The sequence below is a fragment of the Mchenga conophoros genome, linkage group LG19 (genome assembly GCF_057382185.1).
Source record: "Mchenga conophoros isolate Kocher_MC1m ecotype Shallow Benthic linkage group LG19, M_conophoros_male_GT1.1, whole genome shotgun sequence".
Classification (NCBI taxonomy): domain Eukaryota; kingdom Metazoa; phylum Chordata; class Actinopteri; order Cichliformes; family Cichlidae; genus Mchenga; species Mchenga conophoros.
Window position 1 is genome coordinate 8,681,432 of NC_140544.1, and position 19,220 is coordinate 8,700,651.

At 38.8% G+C, this 19,220-nt stretch overlaps 1 protein-coding gene, 1 long non-coding RNA gene and 1 pseudogene across 2 annotated transcripts; 1 reads left to right on the top strand and 2 right to left on the bottom strand.

The window, feature by feature from the left end:
* The first annotated feature begins 582 nt into the window (after positions 1-582).
* LOC146551661 (serine/threonine-protein kinase pim-1-like) lies at positions 583-2,698 on the top strand. The gene is made up of 8 exons (XM_085257107.1): positions 583-717; positions 843-969; positions 1,093-1,187; positions 1,326-1,373; positions 1,458-1,676; positions 1,766-1,946; positions 2,033-2,203; positions 2,293-2,698. The coding sequence occupies exons 2-8, from the start codon at positions 873-875 to the stop codon at positions 2,382-2,384; spliced, it is 903 nt and encodes a 300-aa protein (XP_085113233.1). The 5' UTR covers positions 583-717; positions 843-872; the 3' UTR covers positions 2,385-2,698.
* LOC146551662 (uncharacterized) lies at positions 583-5,695 on the bottom strand. Its single transcript, XR_014889925.1, has 3 exons — positions 5,535-5,695; positions 4,637-4,763; positions 583-1,630 (listed from the first exon to the last, which is right to left on the bottom strand). It is a non-coding gene; the product is annotated as an uncharacterized LOC146551662 (long non-coding RNA).
* An 11,675-nt stretch (positions 5,696-17,370) lies between these two features.
* Positions 17,371-18,810, bottom strand: LOC146551663 (uncharacterized; annotated as a pseudogene).
* Between the last annotated feature and the right edge of the window lie 410 nt (positions 18,811-19,220).

Below are 19,220 nucleotides of genomic sequence, written 5' to 3' on the forward strand. Positions count from 1 at the left end.
TTTTCAATTTTAAAAGTTCTCCGAAATTACAATGAAAAAGGAAACAAGAAAAATTACCACTCCAGCCGATAAGAAAGATTCAGGAGATCAAGGTAAGTAAAATAATAAAATAAAATCCTGGTAAAATACAAATCCTAGAAATGTTGACACTGTGTGAATCATTTTTAGAGCAATTGAATCATATGTTTGATTGAAAATAGCTTTAATACAAGATGTCTAATCAAAGAAAGGTTACCGGTCTTTTGGTAAAATAATGTAATAAGTTTACTCTTGGACTCAACAGTAAAAACAGACCAACAAGTGTCATCAAGATCTAAGACTTAGTAAACCTAGTATCAATTCGCACTGGTCAGTTTTTTTATCCCAAGAATAAACTTGTAATAATTTAAGCAAAAGCAATTTCAAATTCTTTGCCATCAAAATGCTTCCAGTCCTGATGTCGGGGACTCTTTTTCACCACTGTGTTGTTGTCGTTTATAGATTGTAAGAGCAGGACTGCTAAAAGAAAGGCCAGTCCTGAAAAGAAGACCCCAATAAAAAGGAGGAGGGTCGCTGAGCAGGCTGGTCCTTCCACCAGCTCAGATGTGGTCAAAGGAGTAAAGCGCAAGGTTGTGCAAGATGGAGAGGGCACAACAAAGAAAGCAAAGAGGGCTAAACTGCTTGATCATATGAGCGGTGACAAGGAGCAAGCATCCTCCTCGTTGGACTCTGGTAAAGGTAGGCTAATTAGTTGAATAAGGGGGTAGATTAAGTGTGGTTGCTAGGTTTAAGATATTGGTGTTTAGTGTTTGTGTCTATCATCCAGTGAGCTGATGTGCTTTTGGTGTTTTCCACATCTCCAGACTTGAACAACAAACAGGTGTGCGCAAAAAATGGCAAAAGAAAGGCCACGGGAGACAACAGAGAGTCACCCAAGAAAAAAAAAAAGGAATGTGGACCAGGACAAAAAATCAGTGGCAGACCAAAAACGTAAGTAGCAAGCAGCTTGGGTTTTATATTCAGCGGAAGGGCAAAAGGAACATTTATGCTACAGAGGAGAGTAATTTGTGTCACAGCTGTAATAAAATAAGATTTGCTGTTTTGTCTGTTCAGGTGAATTCCAAGCCAGATATGTGGAGGAGCACCAGCTCGGAGAAGGAGGCTGCGGAGCAGTGTTTTCTGGCTACCGGATAGAAGATCGTTTTCCAGTAAGTGTTCAGATGATGGTAGTAAGACAGGCAGTAACGCAGATAATGGATAATATTGTAAACTGAGACGTCTGCTGTGTTTCCACCTTTCATTATGTCATACTGAGGAAATGCTCACCAATGCTCTGTGTCTTTTAGGTTGCCATCAAACACATTCCCAAAAATAAAGTCTACTGCAAAGTGGCGGTAAGTGTCCAACACTTGAATCAGTTTTACATTACTGGATTGAATGCGGCGTTCCTCATCATCCACTTTGTTGTAATATTTCAGGATGAAAGCGGGAAGAAGCTCTCAGTGGAAGTGGCCATTATGGTTAAACTTGCAGGTGAAGCAGAAGGGTCAGTGGGAATATCAGCACCTGTGTCCTTGCTGGAGTGGTTCGACCTTGGCAAAGAGCTGATCCTGGTGCTGGAGAGACCTGTCCCCGCTGTGGACCTGCAAAACTACAAAGCAGAAAATGGAAGAACTTTAACAGAAGACAAGGCCAAGGTAGGTTGACTGGGAGAACCTTAGACTGTACAGCATTCAATCAAGGCAGAAAAGCATTAACTCATTATTGTGTTTTTCATCTTTTTCAGGTCATTCTGAAGCAACTAGTTGATGCTGTAAAGGAACTTGAGGATAAACACATCTTTCATCGAGACATCAAGGGAGAAAACATTCTGATTGAGACCGGCTCAGATGTGCCTCGTGTTCGCATCATTGACTTTGGACTGAGCTGCTTTGTTAAGCAGCGATCTCTGTATCGCATCTTCTATGGTAACATATTCTGCTCCTGCTTTTCACAGATGTAACAATTTGTGTCTTTTGTTTTAGAAGAAATTGTAATTGGGTCTGTTTGTTAGGCACACCTCTTCACACCCCTCCCGAGTGGTACAGGAGGAGCTGCTACAGGTGTGGACCCACCACGGTGTGGCAAATGGGAGTGGTGTTGTATGAAGCGCTTCATGCACGGGACTTTAATACAGAGAGGTTCCTCACAAAGAAACTGAGCATCAAAAAGCGTCTGTCCACAGGTAAGAAAACTTCACACTTCCAGATTCACTGATGCCTTGGATCACTAGAACTATCATCTTCATCTTTTTGATCTTTTCTTTCTTTCAAGAATGCCGCAATTTCTTGGACGCATGTTTAACTACAGTCCCGGAGAAGCGCCCAACACTGGAGGAGCTCCAGCTTCACCCTTGGCTAAGATAACACACACAAACGCACAATTCACACCTTATCATATATGTATGATACATTGTAGTAACTTCCTTTCTTTTTTCTGTTGGACAGGAATAGATAGAATGGGTCAATCTTAAAAAATAAATAAAAATTTAGCTTTTTTGGAGTACCTGTAACCCCCCCCCCAGCCATCCCAGGAAAGGGGATCTCTCTTTGAATGGGCTTTCCCGAGGTTTCTTCCCATCGATCTGGCCCCCTGGGGAGTTTTTCCTCGTCTTCATAGAGAGCTTGGGCTGGGTCAGGAGCTCCATCAAAACTGTCTTTATTTGATGACTTTAATGTCATCAAATAAAGATGTTTTTTACTTAAAGTAAAATTTGATCAAAATAAAACTTGTTTAATTCATCTTTGCTGAGGATTCTCCTTCATTACTATTTCAAAGATTGTTTTGTTTTGGTTTTTTTTTTTACCCATGGTGCATTTTGACAAGTAAGAAAACTGAATCAGGTTAAAGTGTGCACAAAGACAGTCACAGAGGTTTTTTCCTTCAAGAAGGGAGTTTTTCCTTCCCACTGTTGTTTGCTCATAGTGGGCTGTCTGATTTTAAAATTAAAAAAATTAATGAGAGGCATTCATAGCAGAGTTATCACAAAGGGAACTATATAGCTTAAATAATTTCTACAGGACGAATTATAACTTCATTATGTATAAAAGCTCCTGTGGATAATTCTATTTGTAACTTTACACAAGAGAAAGTTTGCTGTCACACTGTTTATAACAGGTTGGGTTTTGTCCTCTGAGTTGAGCCTTTGGTTGCAGTTTATTGAAGAATTTCCTCTGAAGTAGCTGTTGATGTAGATTTAAAGTCCTGTTTATATACAACACGTTCTCACTCCCAAAGCGTAACATTTTACGCTAGGTGACAAATCGTCACCATATTACGTTTTCGGCTACCCACCACGTTCCTAAATGACGACCTCGGAAAAAAGAGGAAATATGAGAACCGTCTGGACTGAATCTACACGTTTGCTCTTTTTCTTCAAATCGCTTAGTAGCACGCTATTTAACATTATTAAAGTCCTGGTTAAGGTCAGGAATAAGGTTATGGTCAGGGCTACGGATAAGGTTAGGTTTAGGGCTGGAATACAGGGCTGGAACGTCTATTACCGCGGGAGCGTCATTGCACTGGATTCCAGCCATAACCCGCCGCGTACCATAAGAACGCCGAAGGTCTCCTTTCGCGTTCCTCAGGAACGCCGCGGGACGTGACAAAACGTCGACATGTTACGCCTCGGGAGTGAGAACGGGCTGTTATATATAGAAATGTGCTTTAGTTCACGTTTTTTTACATGTCTGCCTCAGTGGATCAATAGAAGGTCTGGCACAGGAAACTGGATGTTGAAAGAAGGGTAGGAGTGTATATACACTACCAGTCAAAAGTTATGGTAGTCATGCTAGTTCAGTGTGATTCAATTTTGCATAAATCTCCAACAGTGTCATCAGCAAAGAACTTGACACCATCACACCTCCTCCATGCTTCACAGTGGGTACCATGCATGTAGAGACCATCCGTTCACCTTTTCTGTGTCACACAAATACGTTGCAGGTGGACCCAAAGAGCTCAAGTTTGGACTCATCAGACCAAAGCACAGATTTCCACTGGTCTAATGTTCATTCCTTGTGTTTCGTGACCCAAACAAATCTCTTCTGTTTGTTGCTTTTCCTTAGTGCTGTTTTCCAGAGGTGGGTTGAGTATCCAAAAATTGTACTCAAGGAAGAGTAGAATTACTTTACAATATTATTACTCAAGTAAAAGTGAAAAGTAGTCATTCAAAAAATTACTCACGTAAGAGTAAAAAAGTAGTTGGTGAAAAGACTACTCAAGTACTGAGTAACTGGTTGTAAGGTCTGATATATTTTTTACTTTTTAAAAATAAAAGCTATTATAAAAACAAAAATAAGTAAATATACAAATTTTAGTATTTTCAAACAGAATATATCTAAACACATTAAAAAATTAAGGCACAGGAGTCTCGCACAGTCTTTCACAAGCTCCAGATGCAGGAAGAGCTGTATTGATTTTGATTGACAGCTTCCTGATGTGAGGAAAGCTATGCAATAGATCAGGGGTCGGCAACCCTAAAATAGCTGATCTGCACTTTGCCAACATAAAGCTCCATAAAGTTGTTCTATATAGTCTGTAACTGTTGATATAGAGCATTAATAAATTTATTATTAATGCAATGGTTCATGTGGCACATTGACTTCTGAGGAAATTTTACCTCTCCAACTCCCCAGCTTCTGACTTTCCTGACCCCATGGACCCAAAGAAGTCATCTTCGTCCGATAGGCCGCTATTTGTGCTGGCCTCATCCAGCTCTGTGTCTAGGTGATATATGAAGTTGAGACCTGTGGAAAGATATACGGTTTTCAAAAGAATCATGTCTGGGCATTATAGTCCTGTATAAACTGCCAAGCTGTCTATACAGCAGATGATTGCCGTGAAAGTTTTATTCACACTGGACATGGTTTTTTTACTAAATCTGTTGAAAAACGACATCTTGTCATTTATATCCCGCACAAACACTATGCAATGAATTCCAGATTAAGTTCAGAATAAGAACGTATGCAAGGCAAGAGAACGCAAACAGCTCGGTCTGCGTGGCTGAAAAAAGAGGAAACGTGCCCCTTCCAACCCCAGGAGAGGGAGACGCAAGAAGCTAGCCGCCTAGGCTGTTTAAACTAAACAAGCTACTATTTCACATAATAAACCCCGTCAACCGCAGTATTGCCTTCTGATTTAACAGTTAAAGCAGCAGAGACGAGCTGTGTTTACATGTGCGTGGAACTCTAGCTTCATTAACCAGGTTAGCTGTTAGCTTATGGCTCACGCTAGCTAACCAGCGAGAGGTTAAAATGATAACCGAAGCTGCGGACACAACATCCACAAACTTATCTCACTACTGTGTAGCGCCGAAAATATGATGTGATTCTGGTTTAATCAAACTGAGGGCAGGAGGAAAACCGCTCCAATCCTCAAGGCCCAATGTTCTAAAACTATTAAACATTAGTGATGTGTCGGTCGCGAACGAAACAGCTCTAAGAGCCGGGTCTTTGAAGTGAACGACACGAGCCGGCTCCTTATCGCTAGCCGTGTTCTTTTTCTTTTCTTTCTCTCACCCTTTCTCTCGCACTTTTTCCGCTTCACTCTGCATGCGAGCCTTGTGCTTTGCGCTGGGCAGAGGGGGGAGGGGCAGTAGTTACACTCACAGTAGCACAGGAACAGAGCTGGAGGGAGAGAGAGAGAAAGAGAGTCAGGGACAACAACGTCACATTAGAAAGGTCTAGTAATCATCCACAACTATTTTTAGTTGAGGATGATAAAGGATTCAGAAAGTTTATTCATGCAGGCTCATATGACAGAGAATGTACATCTTTTTGTTTTCATATTTTAATTTATATTTAATTGTGTTGTGGTTTGCAGTGTTTTGTGTTGTTTCACTTTAAATTTGTTTAAAAGGAAAAATTTAAATAGTTAAAAGTTGAAATGTGAATATTTGTTTTTTGTATTATATGATTTATTTATTAAATTTCATGTGGAGTGAATAAATAAAAGTATATTTACGTTACCCCTAGAGACAAAGCACGTACAAACTCCAAAAAAAGCGTACAAACTCCAAAACACGTAAAAACTCTGAAGCACGTACAAACTCCAAAACACGTACAAACTCCAAAACACGTAAAAACTCTTAAGCACGTACAAACTCCAAAACACGTAAAAACTCCAAAACATCAAAACACGTAAAAACTCAGAAGCACGTAAAAACTCCAAAACACGTACAAAAGACGACAGAAGTGCTCCAGGATGCTAGGGGCAGTGTTGAGTAGGGCTGGGTATTGTCACTGATTTCTAGAATCGATTCAATTCACAAGGTCCCGATTCGATTCAATTTAATTCGATTTGAATCTGGGAAATTTTGACAGTCAGAAATATTATAATTCAGATCAGTACATTTACATATTTTTGTATCTGTAAAAAGGAAGCTGACACACGCAAGACTTTATCAAAGGTGTAAGTGTCAAGTGACTCGATCAATTTAAAAAGAGCCAATTTAAAATCCAATTAGTTTTCTAGGATTCAAGCAAACTACATTCAACCCGGAGGGAGCTCTAGCTGCAGTTTGTTAAAGATATTTTATTTATTTATTTATTTTTTATAGAAAGAGGGGCAATACATATTAATGAACATTTTAACAAATGTAAATATGCCAGATTATAGCCTTGGGCTAATTTCCATCTGCAGACCCTCTGGCAGGTTGGTGTTAAACACAAGTTAGTAAAAACATACAGAGACACTATTTACAGGTCATGTGACAAGGACAAAAACAGTGATCACATTATACTAGAACAAACAATGACAAGGAGAGTGGACACAGAGGACAGTATAGATAACAATAACGGAAACACATCAATTATATTGCACAAACCCCAGTATTGTACATGCCCTGACCATCGTGAGATTGCGTTCACCCATTGCACTAACAGTTGTTTCCCTTTTTGTAATACACTAACTCTTTTTCCCGTCCAATATAAAACATGATTATTAAACATGATTACATGTTTGTGTGTAGTAAGTAAGTAAGTAAGTAAAATTTATTTATATAGCACTTTTTAAGACAAAAACGCTGTTACAAAGTGCTTCACATAAAAACATGTCAAACGAACAATATTAGAAGAAATATAAAAGCATATCAAACAAGCAATAGTACAATATAAATATAAAATAAGACAACATATTACCCAAATGCCTGTCTAAACAGATGAGTTTTAAGCTGTTTTTTAAAAGAGGCCACCGTGTCGATGGTCCGTAGTGAGGAGGGTAAACCGTTCCACAGTATTGGAGCCAGGGTTTGAAAAGCGTGATCCCCCTTTGTTTTCAGACGAGTCCGTGGAATAGATAGACGACCACTATCAGTGGATCTAAGAGTTCGCTTTGGAGAATAGGGTTTGAGAAGCTCCGAGATATAGATGGGGGCCTCACCTTGTAGAGACATAAACGTAAAGGTGAGGATTTTAAACTTATATCTAAGTGTCCCTCAGGCTGTGTGTCCCTCAGCCGCCCTTTTAAGTGACTCTTAAAGATGGGTAGACTTGTACTTTCCCTCACTGACAGTGGAAGACTATTCCAGAAGCTCACTCCCTGATATGACAGAGCATTCTGTGAAAAGGTGGTCCGCCTGAGTGCCAGTTCACAATCACCTCTAACAGTGGCTCGAGTCAGTCGAGACCCGGCAACACTGCTAGACTTTTGTTTAATAAAATCACTCATTGGTGGAGGCGCCAGACCATGTATAATTTTGTATATTAGACAGGCAGATTTAAATAATTTGAAATTAGTAAAATTTAAAAACTTGTATTTTTCTAAAATTTGACAATGGTGATATGAAAAAGGTTTTTTATCTAATATTTTCAATGCTCTTTTGTAGCATACTTCAATTGGCCCAATAGCAGCAGAGCTCGTATAGGACCAACTTGTAATACAATATTCAATATGAGCCAGTATCATAGAATGCAGGAATGTAATCGCTGCTGTGTCTGTTAATGATGTGCGGATATGTCTAAAGTTCTGTATATTAACATTTACAGTTTTCACTACTTTTTTAATGTGTTTTTTAAAGGATAATTTAGAGTCTAGTAGCACTCCCAAATACTTAAATTCCTCAACATTAATTAATTCTTGTGCACCCAAGCAGACTTTTACTGCAGCCACGGTTGTTTTAGGTTTACTAAAAAACATTGATACGGTCTTTTTAAAATTAAGGCACAAGCATGAGTCATTCAGCCCATATTAACTTGAATATTCCGGGCAGTATTTTTATTCCCGACATTAATGGTATTAGTGCCACCAAAGGAATTGTTTACTATGCTCACAACCGCATTTTGCTGTGAAATGGCAGGTTGCCCTTGGTTTGAATCTTCTGTGTCTGAGTCATCTGGGCTCCCCATACAGCACTCACACAAGCACACAAACAGATTTTTGCAATTTTGATTGTTTGGCCTAGATTCAGGTTCAGGAGCTGGGTCCTGTTGTTGGTGATGGTGTGTCTGTGACAGTTGATGGTTTATTGGCCATCAACTGGCCATCAACTTTGCATTTTTGATTATTGAATCTAGATTCCAGTTCAGGTGGTGTCTCCTGTGTTGGGTTGGTGACAGTTGATGGTTTATTGGCCATTGCGTTTTAATATCTATTTGCAGATAATTTGTTTTCTCTTGCTTGTAAAAATATACATAGCACAATGTAAACAGAACAAGTAGGATAAATAATAAATAAACAAGAGCAATAAAAAACATAACTACATGTCAAATATTCATTAAAGTTTTTTAATATGAAAAAAATGAAGTGACTTGTAAAGCAATAGTGAAGTTTCTGTTCTGACCTCCATGAACTGTTCCATGACAGAAAAAAACACTTTGGTCTCACCTGTCCAAATGATAGTGTTCCAGAAGTTTTGTAGTTTGTTCCCATTAAACCTTACAAAGCTTTGTTTGTTTTTTAGAACAGAAATAAAACAAATCTGGAACACAAATGATGACATTTAGAGAAATATTACAGATAAAGTAAATAGCAGATTTTATTATTATTTTGCCTTAGTAAAATGTTGAAAAAGTATTAATTTAACAAGCTCCTCCTGCTAGGCATGACTGCAAAATGTAATTACTTATTTAATTATATTTTACATAATTACTTATTTTCTTGAAAAAAAAAACATATTAGAGATGACATTTCCTGTTACACCAGTTTAAAACTTTTTGATATGAAATTTTTCTTAACAAAGTTACAAAGTGCTTGAAAAAATAGAAATACTACAAATGTAAACAGAGTAGAATAAAAACTAATAAATAAACGAGAGCAATAAAAACCATAACTACATGTCAAACATTCATAAAAACCCTTTAAGAGTATTCAGAAGCGACTTGTGAGACAATAAAAAGTTTCTATTCTGACCTCAAGAGCTGTTCCATGGAGTGACAGAAAAGAAAAAAGAACACACTGAAATTGTTGTGCGGAAACATAGTACAGTGCTTATTAGCAGTATCATTATAAAACACTACACTTGATTATTAGTAAGTAGAAGTAAAATGACTGGTCTTTGGTTAAAAATGCAGCTACTGAAAATTTTAGCTTATGCATCTTTGTCTCCCCCTGCTGACAAGAGGAAGAATCTTTTTGGCCTGTGACCTCTAAGCATACTGCAGCGTTTTGTGTGTACTGCTGCCACATTACTCCTGAAGTGAAGAAGAGAGTTGCTTAAAATACTAGTTTTAAGATTTGCATCTAATTTCTTTCTCACTTCTCCTCCAGACTGCACCTGGTCTGCATCTGGTAAAAACATAGCAACAGCCAAACCAGTTGGGTTTTCGGACTCCTTTTATGGTAAAGTTCCTTGGAGGGAAGTTACCAAGTGTTATGAAGGAGCAGGAGTGTGGTATGAGTTTGAAGAATCTGTTGATTTTAAACATTTACAGTTGTGTGGGGATTTTCTAAATATATGTATATTAATGTTCCCATTGTTTAACTATTATATTATAATTAGAAATTTAAATGGCAGATTTAACACTACTATAAACAACCTATGTTTACTCTTAATTTGATATTTCATTGTTGTTTCAGACAGTGGGAGGAGCCTCTCACTATATAATCAGGAGCTGCATCTCCTCTCCAGAGCTAGCCTGGGCCAGGTTATGATTGTGAACAGACTATAGTGGCCAGTGTTGGTCAAGTTACTTGAAAAAAGTAATCAGTAACTAATTACCGATTACTTCTTCCAAAAAGTAATCCCGTTACTTTACTGATTACTTATTTTCAAAATTAATTAATTACTTAGTTACTTTTTAAAAACGATTTACAACCTGAATAGGTGATAAAGCGATAGATCTTTCAGCCCAATTCTACTTTTTCTGCATAATCCATCATACAAAATGTAATCAAATGGAAAAGTCTCTTTTTAAAACTTGTTTTATTAGTTTTAATGTTTTAGCTTTATGCATCAAGCAAAAATTTAATTATATGCAACATTCTCTGACTGGAAGAAATTAGTTTAATATTTAAACCTATTTTCTGCACATTCCAGCACATAAAATAAAATATTTTTTGTGTTTACACTCAGTCTTTCAAATAGATGCAAGTAAAACACAGCAGAAAATAAATAAAGTCAAAGACTCAGCGGTCCTGTTGCTCTATTTTCACCTGTAAAGCAGGAGTGGGGTAGGCGGAGGTTTACCCTGGTGCAGGTGTGCTGCGGTCAGTGGAAGAATCCGCGAGTTTCTCTGTGAATTTCCCATTACGTCATAGCGCACTCTGTGCTTGCTTGGAAGTTTAGGGGGTTTTTTTCGCTGTAAAAAGAAGTTTTCTTCCCACGCACAACGGACGCTAATGTTTTTGTTACTTTTTATGGAAGTAAGGTCAGTACTTCCATGCTTTAAACGCTGCACGCTCATATTCTCTCCGCACTCGATATATGATCCATTGTTGATCTGCACACAGCTGTTGTCACCAACATTGCACTCGCTTACGTCACTGTCATGAGACATTCTCGCAAAAAAATCACGGTTTTAGTAACGCAGTAACGCAGCGTTCCTACGGGAAAGTAACGGTAATCTAATTACCGTTTTTGCAATAGTAATCCCTTACTTTACTCGTTACCTGAAAAAAGTAATCCGATTACAGTAACGCATTACTGCCCATCTCTGATAGTGGCTTTATTGTCAGGGGCCCCATTAAAGGGGGTTTCACCCAGTGCAAAACTGTTTTTTGAGTAGTTCAGTTTAGTTCAGAATTGTCTTGAAGTTGCAGATGTGTTTTCCGCGTTTTGTTTCCTTGTAAAGCTTTTCTAGTTTCATTTTTCATTAGTTGGCTCAACCACAGTTGTGAAGAAAGGAATAAATCAATGGGCTGTCAACCAACATTTTTTTTCTGCCTCTGACTCAGACAACCTTCACAGCCTCTAATTTATTTTCTCCATGGTAGGTCAGATGTCACTCTGCCACTGTTGGTACTAACTTATATGTCAAAGTGGGGTGGCGCTGTTGACGTTGTTCTTAAGTGGCAGAGAATTTCAAATTCAGTGTTTCAAACAGCTCAACAATTATCACCTGTGATAATTGCAGTCTTACACGCTTCTCTGCAGCTTCTCTCCTCCTGCTACCCCCCCAAAAACCCATCTCCATAGAGACTGTGTCAGCTTCCAAAAAGACAAAAAACAAACTAAAAACCAGCAACAAACAACTTAAACATAAACAATCACAAAGAAAGAACAATACAGTATCCACATCTGAACCAAAGAGTAAAACAGTGAAATGTGGATTATTAAATATTAGGTCTCTCTCCTCCAAGTCTCTGTTAGTACATGACTTAATAATTGATCAACAAATTGATTTACTCTGCCTTACAGAAACCTGGTTGCAGCAGGATGATTATGTTAGTTTAAATGAATCAACACCCCCGAGCCATTCTAACTACCAGAAATCTCGAAGCACAGGCCGAGGGGGCGGTGTGGCAGCAATTTTTCACACCAGCCTATTAATTAATGAAAGACCAAGACAGACTTTTAATTCATTTGAAAGCCTGATGCTTAACATTGTCCACCCCAGCTGTGAAACTCAGAAACCAGTCTTACTTGTTATCATCTATCGTCCACCTGGGCCTTACACAGAGTTTCTGTCTGATTTCTCAGACTTTATATCTAATTTAGTTCTGAGCTCAGATAAAATAATTATTGTGGGTGATTTTAACATCCATGTAGATGCTAAAAATGACAGCCTCAACATGGCATTTAATCTGTTATTAGACTCAATTGGTTTCTCTCAAAATGTAAAAGAACCCACCCACCACTTTAATCACACTCTAGATCTTGTTTTAACATATGGCATAGAAACTGAACATTTAACAGTGTTTCCTGAAAACCCTCTCCTGTCTGATCATTTCCTGATAACATTTACTTTTACAATAATTGATTACACAGCGGTGAAGAGTAGACTTTATCAAAGTAGATGTCTTTCTGAAAGCACTGTAACTAAGTTTAAGAATATAATCCACCCACTGTTATCATCTCCAATGCCCTGTACCAACACAGAGCAAAGCAGCTATCTGAACGCTACCCCAACAGAGGTCGATTATCTTGTTAATAATTTCACCTCCTCACTACGTACGACTCTGGATACTGTAGCTCCTGTGAAAACTAAGGCCTCAAATCAGAAGTACCTGACTCCGTGGTATAATTCTGAAACACGTACCCTAAAGCAGATGACTCGTAATCTGGAGAGGAAATGGCGTGTCACAAATCTAGAGGATCATCATTTAGCCTGGAGAAATAGTTTGCTGCTTTATAAGAAAGCCCTCCGCAAAGCCAGAACATCTTACTATTCATCACTGATTGAAGAAAATAAGAACAACCCTAGGTTTCTCTTCAGCACTGTAGCCAGGCTGACAAAAAGTCAGAGCTCTTTTGAGCCAACCATCCCTTTAACGTTAACTAGTAATGACTTCATGAACTTCTTCACAAATAAAATTTTTATCATTAGAGAAAAAATTACCAATAATCATCCCACAGATGTAATATTATCTACAGCTACTCTTAGTACCATTGATATTAAGTTAGACTCTTTTTCTCCAATTGATCTTTCTGAGTTAACTTCAATAATTACTTCCTCCAAACCATCAACGTGTCTTTTAGACCCCATTCCTACAAAACTGCTCAAAGAAGTCCTGCCATTAATTAATTCTTCGATCTTAAATATGATAAACCTATCTCTAATAATCGGCTATGTACCACAGGCCTTCAAGCTGGCTGTAGTTAAACCTTTACTCAAAAAGCCATCTCTAGACCCAGCAGTCTTAGCTAATTATAGGCCAATCTCCAACCTTCCTTTCATATCAAAAATCCTTGAAAGAGTAGTTGTCAAACAGCTAACAGATCATCTGCAGAGGAATGGTTTATTTGAAGAGTTTCAGTCAGGTTTCAGAGCTCAGCACAGCACAGAAACAGCTTTAGTGAAGGTTACAAATGATCTTCTTATGGCCTCTGACAGTGGACTCATCTCTGTGCTTGTCCTGCTAGACCTCAGTGCAGCGTTCGATACTGTTGATCATAATATCCTATTAGAGCGATTAGAACATGCTGTAGGTATTACAAGTACTGCGCTGCAGTGGTTTGTATCATATCTATCTAATAGACTCCAATTCGTGCATGTAAATGGAGAGTCCTCTTCACACACTGAGGTTAATTATGGAGTTCCACAGGGTTCAGTGCTAGGACCAATTCTGTTTACATTATACATGCTTCCCTTAGGCAGTATCATTAGAAGACATAGCATACATTTTCACTGCTATGCAGATGACACCCAGCTCTATCTGTCCATGAAGCCAGATAACACACACCAATTAGTTAAACTGCAGGAATGTCTTAAAGACATAAAGACCTGGATGGCCGCTAACTTTCTGCTTCTTAATTCAGATAAAACTGAGGTTATTGTACTCGGCCCTGAAAATCTTAGAAATATGGTATCTAATCAGATTCTTACTCTGGATGGCATTACCTTGGCTTCCAGTAACGCGGTGAGGAACCTTGGAGTCATTTTTGACCAGGACATGTCCTTCAACGCACATATTAAACAAATATGTAAGACTGCTTTCTTCCATTTGCGCAACATCTCTAAAATTAGAAATATCCTGTCTCAGAGTGACGCTGAAAAACTAGTTCATGCATTTATTACTTCCAGGCTGGACTACTGTAATTCATTATTATCAGGATGTCCAAAAAACTCACTGAAAAGCCTTCAGCTAATCCAAAATGCTGCAGCAAGAGTCCTGACAGGGACTAGAAAGAGAGAGCATATTTCTCCTGTTTTGGCTTCCCTTCATTGGCTTCCTGTTAAATCCAGAATTGAATTCAAAATCCTGCTCCTCACATACAAGGTCTTAAATAATCAGGCCCCATCTTATCTTAATGACCTTGTAGTACCATATCACCCTATTAGAGCGCTCCGCTCTCGCTCTGCAGGCCTACTTGTTGTTCCTAGAGTATTTAAAAGTAGAATGGGAGGGAGAGCCTTCAGTTTTCAGGCCCCTCTTCTGTGGAACCAGCTTCCAGTTTGGATTCGGGAGACAGACACTATCTCTACTTTTAAGATTAGGCTTAAAACTTTCCTTTTTTCTAAAGCATATAGTTAGGGCTGGACCAGGTGACCCTGAATCCTCCCTTTGTTATGCTGCAATAGATGTAGGCTGCCGGGGGATTCCCATGATGCATTGAGTTTTTCCTTTCCAGTCACCTTTCTCACTCACTATGTATTAATAGACCTCTCTGCATTGAATCATATCTGTTATTAACCTCTGTCTCTCTTCCACAGCATGTCTTTATCCTGTCTTCCTTCTCTCACCCCAACCGGTCGCAGCAGATGGCCGCCCCTCCCTGAGCCTGGTTCTGCCGGAGGTTTCTTCCTGTTAAAAGGGAGTTTTTCCTTCCCACTGTCGCCAAAGTGCTTGCTCATAGGGGGTCATATGATTGTTGGGTTTTTCTCTGTATCTATGAAGCGCCTTGAGGCGACTTTTGTTGTGATTTGGCGCTATATAAATAAAATTGAATTGAATTGAATTGAACTGTGACCTGCTCCTCCTGAGCCACAGCCACCCCAATGATGACGAGTTCATGATGAGGTGAACTGAAGAGGAGGAGATGGACATTTGCTGCCAGGGTGAGACACATGTTGCTTGCACAGTCCTTTGGTGCTGCAGGCAGATCCAGGTACAGAGAGAGAAAAGGTGGAGCTGTTGGTGACATGTAGCACTGTTAATGAATTTTGGAAAGTGAGTTATGTCTAGACTTAGGTTTTTGTGTCTGTGTTAAAAGGACAGGGATTTACAGAATCCCATTTGTTCAAATTTACATGAATAAATATGGTTATGAAATAAGTAATGAAATAAATACATGCTACAATAATTAGCTGTATGAGATTAGCTTTGACTAATATGTATGTCCCTAAGATCAACTCAATCAATTCAATTGGCCTAGATTTTGTCAGGCAAAGTTGCAGAACATTTAAAGTGGATTATATAGGCTAGATATCATTACAAAGTCACAGTATATTCAAAGTATTTTTTTATTTATTGTATGAATTCTTAATTAAAGAACAAATAGTCTGATGTCTTGTATTCATTATGAAAGTATACTAAGTACACTACTTTTTGTTTTGATTTTACAACCACATTATGTTTTAGTATTGTCAATAACACCCTGAATTTGATTTGGTATCAGATTGGAAGAAATTCAGTGATATTGCACAGGCTGTAAATCATCCATGATACATCATGTAACATCTGCTTATATCCTACTAAATTCTGCTGTCTAAATCCACAAAGAGCAGTAAACCTTAGAGGAGCAGCTATAGTAGCACATGTGAGCTCATCACAGCCTGTATACAAAGAAAATCTTAGTGGAGCTTATTAGTGCACTAGTTGCCAAACCATCTACTTGGTCCGAACTTTTTATTCACCAGAAAAAATTGGGAAAGCCAAATTTGAATTAAAAAAATAAAAGTAGTAAATTCATCCTGCAAAATTACGGTTTCGGTCAACAGCTGCATTAAAACAGGTGAGTCAGAAAAACAACTAAAAACAAAAGACAAATGTCATGGACTCAATGTGAAAGGGTTTTTACAGAAGATTTGGATCTGAATTTTGTCTTTATTTCTTATTTCTTTCTATTTCTTCTTTTCTATTCTATTTCTATTGTCTTTTCCCACATGTAAAATCTTACTTTAACCCTAAATCATAAGTACATTTTTGGACCTTCACAGCCCAACAATGGTAAAAGACAGGAAAACAGTGATCCGATTATTTTTACAGGGTTTTTACTTCCATTTTGAAACAGAAAAACAGCTACACATTTGTCCCACTCTTAACCAGATTTCACATCAGACAGCAACATTGGTCTCATTCAACACCAACTTTCTTTACATTCATTCACAGAACAATAAAGTGCAACAGCATCAACACAACTTCATGACAAAAAAGACAGACAGAGGCAGACAAATATAAATTTGGGACACTGAACTTTTGGCACTTCAGGAGGAAGCAGTAGAAATTAAAACTGCACATGGTAACTATTAGTAAATGCTGAATATATTTAGACTTCTCTCTGTCATCGTGAACAAGGAGAAACATTAAATAAATAAAAAGTAACGTACATATTTTCAAAAATATTAAATCTTAAGGTACATTCATATAACCTACATATACAGCATATATACCACCAACATGCAAAAGTCACATAAAATACATCATAAAACAACAGAAGACAACAGAAGGCACCAGCTTGCAAAACTCAAACATGAAGACAAGAATTAAAGTGAATGAACTGCAGAAATGCACAAAACAAAAATGTATCCTTCATGTTTCTTTAGTATCCTGGAGTCTAAATATTATTATTTAGAAATACAGGGAGTGCAGAATTATTAGGCAAATGAGTATTTTGTCCACATCATCCTCTTCATGCATGTTGTCTTACTCCAAGCTGTATAGGCTCGAAAGCCTACTACCAATTAAGCATATTAGGTGATGTGCATCTCTGTAATGAGAAGGGGTGTGGTCTAATGACATCAACACCCTATATCAGGTGTGCATAATTATTAGGCAACGTCCTTTCCTTTGGCAAAATGGGTCAAAAGAAGGACTTGACAGGCTCAGAAAAGTCAAAAATAGTGAGATATCTTGCAGAGGGATGCAGCAGTCTCAAAACTGCAAAGCTTCTGAAGCGTGATCATCGAACAATCAAGCGTTTCATTCAAAATAGTCAACAGGGTCGCAAGAAGCGTGTGGAAAAACCAAGGCGCCAAATAACTGCCCATGAACTGAGAAAAGTCAAGCGTGCAGCTGCCAAGATGCCACTTGCCACCAGTTTGGCCATATTTCAGAGCTGCAACATCACTGGAGTGCCCAAAAGCACAAGGTGTGCAATACTCAGAGACATGGCCAAGGTAAGAAAGGCTGAAAGACGACCACCACTGAACAAGACACACAAGCTGAAACGTCAAGACTGGGCCAAGAAATATCTCAAGACTGGTTTTTCTAAGGTTTTATGGACTGATGAAATGAGAGTGAGTCTTGATGGGCCAGATGGATGGGCCCGTGGCTGGATTGGTAAAGGGCAGAGAGCTCCAGTCCGACTCAGACGCCAGCAAGGTGGAGGTGGAGTACTGGTTTGGGTTAAGTTTTGTTAAGTTGCCTAATAATTATGCACAGTAATAGTCACCTGCACACACAGATATCCCCCTAAAATAGCTAAAACGAAAAACTACTTCCAAAAACATTCAGCTTTGATATTAATGAGTTTTTTGGGTTCATTGAGAACATGGTTGTTGTTCAATAATAACATTATTCCTCAAAAATACAACTCTCCTAATAATTCTGCACTCCCTGTATCATTAAAAGCTTATACTGACTACTAAGTACAAATTTCCATTGACAGATGGAAACAGTTTCCTGTTTCTATAGCACTGACCATCAGGGTTGCTTGGACACCTGATGTGGATGTGGCAGCCATCGATTGCACCCACCGCTTTCAGAAAGGCTCTGTGGCGTGCCAGCCCTGCAAACCCACTAGCTCCAGGTCCTCTGGGGTCGTTTGGTTGTGGATGACATGGTGGCGAATGGCCACCACCTCTTTTGTGACTCGGCGGACGATGTGGTGGACAGTAGAACAAGGCACCCCAAACACTCTTGAGACCACCCTGTATGATGCTCCACTTGCCAACCAGAAAAGTAACACCAGGATCTCAATTGTGGCACCACAACCATGCCGCCGATCTTGGTTCAGGAGATTTAGCAACACTGCCAGGGACTCCCTGCTTAGCCGAAAATCAGGCCTTGCATCTTCCTGGTTAAAAAACGGTCCAGGACTGGGACACTCAGGTTAATCCTGCAGTACAATGGTCTTGTCTGTTTAAGGAAAAGGTGGAGAACAACAAAAACAGTTTTAATAGAAAGGTATGATTTGATATGATTTGAGATCAAAGCATTATTCTGATTATTAAGTTTGGGTAAAATATACTAATACTCTGTGAAAAGAGTTACACTTCATCTGTGTAACTAAGCTTTTTTGTGAAACAACCCTGTTTTCAGCTTTGTGACATTTTTACAGCCATTCTATGCACACAAATAAGTTAAACGATCAAATGAATAATAGGAAATAAATAGAAAATGTTCTTCTATAAGTTCCAAAGAGATTTGGTTCAGATATTTTGATTGACCGGCAGTCATTCAGTCACTGGAATTATCCATGAAACATGCCAAGTAATTCCTAAACGTGTGTAGAGTAATGAAAATTATTTTACCTGGATATGATTGTCTCTGATGAGCCTGAGGTGTAAAACTTACCGGCGACATTTCTGGGTCCATTTTTGTAACGTTTTTTTGCACTGTGGTGCTAGCGACCGGAAATACGCAGAAGTAAGGGCGGGAACAGATCGAGAAGGCTAGACCGTCCAATTTCACAGCCGCTCACTTCCGCCTACCTAGCCTCCTGAGGACCCAGCCCACGTAGACCGCAAAGGCCAGGATCCTCAGGGGGATGCAGCCTATGAATTTGGACACCCCTAAGACACGTACAGCCACTGTTCAGCAGACTTAGAGTTCCTTACCATTAAATGCAGACCTTTTTTCCTCCGCTGGGAGTTATCGTCAGCGATTCTGATCACTGCAGTGTATGTAGCTCCAGACGCTAATGCTATGTCTGCTCTTAGCCTCCTACATAGTGCCATTAGGACCCAGCTAAACATATATCAAGATGGGACTCACATAATAGCGGG